The sequence below is a fragment of the Carya illinoinensis genome, chromosome 6 (genome assembly GCF_018687715.1).
Source record: "Carya illinoinensis cultivar Pawnee chromosome 6, C.illinoinensisPawnee_v1, whole genome shotgun sequence".
NCBI classification, from domain to species: Eukaryota; Viridiplantae; Streptophyta; class Magnoliopsida; order Fagales; family Juglandaceae; genus Carya; species Carya illinoinensis.
In genome coordinates this window covers 36601534-36607533 of record NC_056757.1, presented here as the reverse complement: position 1 = coordinate 36607533, position 6000 = coordinate 36601534, and the positions used below count along the sequence as shown (strand labels likewise).

General features: G+C 39.9%; 1 protein-coding gene across 1 annotated transcript; it reads left to right on the top strand.

Moving 5' to 3' along the window:
* Window positions 1-4174: 4174 nt before the first annotated feature.
* LOC122313810 (protein PLANT CADMIUM RESISTANCE 2-like) lies at window positions 4175-5986 on the top strand. Its single transcript, XM_043129053.1, has 4 exons — window positions 4175-4522; window positions 4624-4695; window positions 4792-5004; window positions 5697-5986. Exons 1-4 carry the CDS (start codon window positions 4327-4329, stop codon window positions 5771-5773), a joined length of 558 nt encoding a protein of 185 aa, XP_042984987.1. The 5' UTR covers window positions 4175-4326; the 3' UTR covers window positions 5774-5986.
* The last annotated feature ends 14 nt before the right edge of the window (window positions 5987-6000 follow it).

The window sequence follows — 6000 nt, the reverse complement described above, 5'->3', positions numbered from 1 at the left end:
GGGAACTTTAGTTGGCTTGCTGCCCAAATTTCCAAAATCTGCGAGGATGTCCAAAAGGTATTTCCTTTGGCACAAATGGAGGCCCTTTGAGGATCTAGCAATTTCAATTCCAAGAAAATATCTTAAGGAGCCAAGATCTTTTATTCTAAATTTGCTGTCAAGAAAATCCTTCAAGGCATTCACACAAGCAAGATCATTACTAGCCACAAGTATGTCATCAACGTGCACAAGTAAAGCTATGAAGGAACCATTAGCCTCTTTGGTGAAAAGGCTGTAATCAGCCTTAGATTGAGAGAAACTAGATTCAATTAAAGATGTGGAAAACTTAGAATACCATTGCCTCGAAGCTTGTTTGAGGCCATATAAACTTTTGGGTAACTTACAAACTTGAGTGGGTTTCCCTTTGGTGTAACCAGGAGGTTTCTTCATGTAAATGTCCTCATTTAAATCCCCATGTAAAAAGGCATTATTTACATCAAACTGATGTAAATGCCAGCCTTTAATGGAAGCAGTGGCAAGAAGACACCTCAAGGTTACCAATTTGGCAACAGGTGAGAATGTCTCATGATAATCAACTCCTTTAAGCTGGGTGTAGCCCTTGGCTACTAAACGGGCCTTTAATCTCTCAATTGAACCATCATAGTGATATTTGATTTTATAAACTATTTACAATCAATGGGAACTTTGCGGGGAGGCAAATCTGTAAGTATCCAAGTGTTATTGGCTTCTAAGGCAGCCAACTCAGTTTCCATGGCTTGGCACCATCCCAGGTGGCTAAGGGCTTGTCTATAGGTGTTGGGTTCAAAATGGGTAGAAATAGAAGTGGAAAAAGCTTGATAAGTGGGTGAAAAAGCATGATAAGATAAAGTATTGGCAAGAGGAAAAGACTTACTTGGTAGAGGTTCAAGCCTTGGGGTCAACAAGTGGTTGGAAGGAATGAGAGTGGCCTGTTGACAATGAAAGTCCTGCAAAAATTTGGGTGCACTCCTAAGTCTAGTTGGCCTGCAAGGAAGAGGTGGAAGGGAAGGAAGGGGTGGAGGTGAAGAAAGGGTTGGAGAGGAAGAAGTTGGTAGTGTAGATGAAGAAGAAAGGGGCGGGGGAGGGGCAGGGGTCGATGAGTTAGAGGGGGAAATTTGAAGAGTATTATCGAGAGGGGGGTAGAGTGGCTTGAAGTGAGGTTTTGGGAATTAAAATTGAAAGTAGTAGGTTCGGTGAGGGGAATGGGGGAAGGGAGAGATGTGTCATGCTCAAAAGACTTTATATTGAATGGAAAAACTCTTTCATGAAACACAACATCCCGAGAATACAAAATCTGATTGGTTTGTAAGTCTAACAGCTTGTATCCTTTCACTCCAAACGAGTAACCTAGGAATACACATCTCCTACCTCTCGGATCAAATTTCTTTCATCCATGGGATAAAGTAGAAGCAAAACTAAGGCAACCAAAGACTCTTATGTGATGATAAGTGGGGGGTTTATTGAAAATGGTTTCAAAGGGAGTCTTATTATGGAGTAATGGTGTGGGGGTCCTGTTTATAATGTAAATGGAAGTTAGGATACAATCACTCCAATATTGGAGAGGAACATTAGATTGAAATTGTAATGCTCGAGCTACATTCATTATGTGTTGATGTTTTCGCTCAACAATCCCATTTTGTTGGGGTGTTTCAACACAACTTGTTTAATGGATAATGCCCTTGGATTTAAAAAAATCTATCATAGAGAATGCTTTGCCATTATCACTTCTAATCACTTTGATTCTTTTATCAAATTGTGTTTCAATTAAGGAGTAAAAACTTTCAATACAGTGTCTGACTTCAGACTTGGTTTTGAGCATGTAGACCCATGTGGTTCTTGAGAAATCATCAACAAGAGTAAGGAAAAATCGAGAACCATCAACAGCAACAGTGGGGTGGGGGCCCCATATGTCACAGTGAACAATATCAAAGGCATGAAGAGACTTTGTTGTAGAAATTGGAAAAGGAAGACGATATTGTTTGGCCAAAGGGCAAACACAACAAGGTGATTGATTAGTAGAATTCATGGTCTGTCTTACAAGAGGATTAGAGATTAAAAAAAGTCTAGAAAATGAAATGTGTCCAAGGCGACAATGCCATAAATCAGAAGTGAAATCCTTAGAAGTAACAGAACCACTAAGAGGCTGGTCTTTATGGAGGAAAGCTGGAAAATATTAACCAAAGCTGAGGGTGACACACCAAATCGCAGCAAATGATATAGGCCTCCTCTCACTTCACCCATCCCAATCATTGTCCATGAGGTTAAGTCTTGTATAAAGCATGAATGAGAAAAGAAAATAAGACAACAAGCCGAGTTAAGAGTAAGCTGTTTGGTAGAAATTAAATTGAATTTAAAAGAGGGAACACAAAGGACATTTTGAAGCACTAGAGTTGGTGAGAGACGCACAATACCAATGTGAGTAACAAGAACTTCAGCACCATTAGGTAATTTAACAAAAGAGGAAACAGTAGCATTGATGGATGTATAGAGAGACGGGCAACAGATCATATGATCTGTTGCTCCGGTATCAATAATCCAAGGGGATATTTGTGATGAAACAGGTGTGTATGTGTGTGTGTAGATAAACAGGTTGCCATACTAGAAACTTTGGAGTTGGGAATAGATGGAGTAGAGTGTGAAGGTTGAGCAACTGAGATGGTGGCCATGGCTGAACTGGTGTCCTTAGAATTCAGCAACGCAAGGAGTTGATTGTATTGGCTCTTGGTGAGAGACATGGACTCAATTGGTTCGTTATCAATATCTTCATTGGAACAGGGCCGAGATGAAGTAGCAGTAGCAGTAGAGGTCTTAGTCTTTCCATGGAGTTTATGACTGGGTGAATACCTGTGTAGTTTATAGCACTTGTTAATGGAATGACTAGTCATGTTACAATGGGAACACAGTGATGGGGTACCATTTCCTACCTTAAAACAATTCTCAAGGGAGTAGCCCTGAATTTTGCAATGAGTGCAGTAGGGGCGGGTTGATTTCTGAGTGTTGGATGGGAAGGATTTTTGGTTTGGTTTGGTTTGGTGGATGGAAAAGTAGTTTTAGCCATCATAGCCATAAGGTCAGGGGTGGTGGATGGGTGTAGCATGAGGTGTTGGCGTTCTTGTTGTTGAATCATGGAGAAAACTCAATTAAGAGGGGGTAAGGGTTCAATAAGCATAATCTAATTGCATGAGGAGGAATAAGTATCATTAAGGGCCATGAGAAACTGTATAACACAGTCTTTGTCGTAACGATCATGAAGAATTTTCAGCTTGCCACAATCACAATCAGGTAGAGGGTCATAAATAGCTAATTCATCCCAAAAAGATTTCGAACGACCAAATTAAATGTTAATACAATCCTGACCTTGAGAGAGGCTAGCAAGGTCATGTTTCAATTGGAAAATACAGGGACCATTTTGCTGTGTAAAACGGTCCTGAAGTTCGAGCCAAAGAATTCTAGAATCATCAACCAAAGCTAGACTGGATTTAACAGATGTGCTTACTGAATTTTGAGGCCAAGAAACTACACGATCGTTGCATCGTTCCCAGGCTTCAAGGAGGGGATCTGCAGCATCAGTTGGTTTTGGAAGAGTGCCGTTGATAAAGTCGAGCTTGTTTTTGGCGCGAAAAGTACGGTTGACGGCGCGAGACCAACTAATGTAGTTATCGGCAGTTAAAAGATCTGAGACCAAAGCAGCGTCTGGATTATCACCATTGTCTATGTGAAAGGGATTGAAAGGATCCGAAAAATTGAGATACCTTTCCTTCGAAGATTTAAGGATGGGGTTAGAAACTTCTTTATCAGAGACACCTAACATGGCGTGAATTTGGGATCAAAGGGAGCGCTTACACCATGTAAGGAAATGGAATGCAGAGCAGAAATCCCGAAAAATGGTAAAAGGCTGAAAATACTTTCTGTTGATTTTCGTTCTGTACATGACCCGTGTATATACAATTACAAAAAAGAATATTCTAACAACCTATAAAAGGAAAATACAATGTTGCCCTCATGTACAATTCAGCATAAACAAAACAGAGAATAAAAATAACAGGCTAGCTTTCAACATTAGTTGGCGCCTTCCCTTTGTTCAAAGACAGAGATGAGGATTGCATGGTATGCTCCAATAGATATGTATATTATATTCTCAGTATTTGACGTTTCTTCTTTCTTCTTGATCACTTGCCTAGAAATTTCTAAACCGTAGACCGGGTGACAAATGACCCTTCTCAATATAAATATCAAGTCCCATTCCTTGTTTATCAAGACAGAACAAATCGGTAGCTTACCATAATCTTTGCTCGGTTACCCATAAAAATGTATCCTACAGCACCTGAGTATGATAAACACGCAGCTGAACACTATTCAGGTGCTGTCCCGGTTTCAGGAATTTCAAATACTGCTCACCCACAATCCTATGCTCCTCCATATATAGAGTACGGGAGGCCGGTTCATGGTGGTGCAGTGAAATGGTCAACTGGTCTTTGCCACTGTTGTGATGACCCTGCAAATTGTGAAGATTTCAAACCCCATCTTGCTCAATCACCAATTTCTAGAAATAAACATATCAAATTCTGTTTCATTTATTCACACTTTCACTTTTGTATTTTTAAGGTGTGATTACTTGCTGCTGCCCTTGCATCACATTTGGACAGATCGCTGAGATAGTAAACGAAGGTTCTCCATGTAAGCCTTGGAAAAGCAACTTGCCGATCATTTAGTTTGATAATTTGGAACGATTGTTAGAGTGGTTTCTTTGTATTGATTGATCGTATTTTACAGCTTGTGCTCTCAGTGGCACGATCTATACTCTTCTGGGTCTTACCGGTTTCGCCTGCTTGTACTCCTGCTGTATTCGCTCAAAAATGAGGGGGAAATTTGACTTGAAAGAGGCACCTTGTGCAGACTGCTTAGTGCACTTCTGCTGTCCGGCTTGTGCTCTATGCCAAGAATACAGAGAGCTCAAGCATCATTTTGGGTTTGATATGGGGATAGGTATGATAGCTTCTTGGTTATCAATTGTGTTTTTCTTTTTTAACAACAATCTCTAAACAACTTTGAGATCTTCTTTTTCTTCGTGATGGTCAGCAACTCAAACATGTTATACTTGTTATTTCCAAATTATTTGTTCAAGAAAACCGTTGGCTTCTCTTTGAAGATGAGGTATCCTTTTTTAGTGGTTAGACCTAAACATGATGCAGTAATAACATATTGTTTGGGTGCAATTTGACCTTTACAAGAGCCAGGAGTCCATCTGCCAACGGATCAGTTGGTTGCATGTTGTTTTCTGGCCTCGAAAATGGTGTCTTTTGTTAAGGATGTATAACATTGCCCTAAAGAAATATATGCCATCCTCTAGCCTGGAATTTGTTTATGACAACTTGGGTCTCGAGCATGCTGAAATAACATCAGTTCCAGCTACTGAGTTGTTCAATGCAATCCTGATTTCTGAGATCATGATATTCCCCATCTACCATATGCATGCCAAAATAGAAAAACTATATTCTGTCATCACATCTTGATTTTGTTTACTCAGAAGATTGAGAAAGATTTTGGATAGATATGGGAAGTTGATTTTTTTTTGTAGTTTTCCTACTTATATTCAATCCACTTTATTTCTTTCTCGGGGCTTCATTTATTTATTTTTATGGGAACTTATTTCTTGTGGGTGGTTCTTGGAAATGAAGGATGGAAAGCCAACGAGGAAAGACGAAGGCGGGCAGTTACAATAGCTCCAACAATGGCACCAGGCATGACAAGGTGAAATGGAAAACGAAGACCCCTTTGCTGTTGTTGTTGATCCTGCTTTCTGCTTCCCTGCTGCGTGCAGTTTCTTTTTTCAGTTGTATCGTTATTTGTTTTGCAAAGTGCTAAATTTGCCAAGCTATGTAGTGTGGACAGAATAAACTCCATTGATACTCTGTATGTGGTGAACCATCAATTGCTATACATGTAATGTACCTTTTGTTTATTTTAACTTTTAGCACCCTT

Coding starts and splice junctions, on each gene's coding strand:
- LOC122313810 (XM_043129053.1), top strand. CDS start 4,327: ATGTATCCTACAGCACCTGAGTATGATAAACACGCAGCTGAACACTAT. Junction 4,523..4,623: donor TTGTGATGACCCTGCAAATT/GTGAAGATTTCA, acceptor TGTATTTTTAAG/GTGTGATTACTTGCTGCTGC. Junction 4,696..4,791: donor AGTAAACGAAGGTTCTCCAT/GTAAGCCTTGGA, acceptor CGTATTTTACAG/CTTGTGCTCTCAGTGGCACG.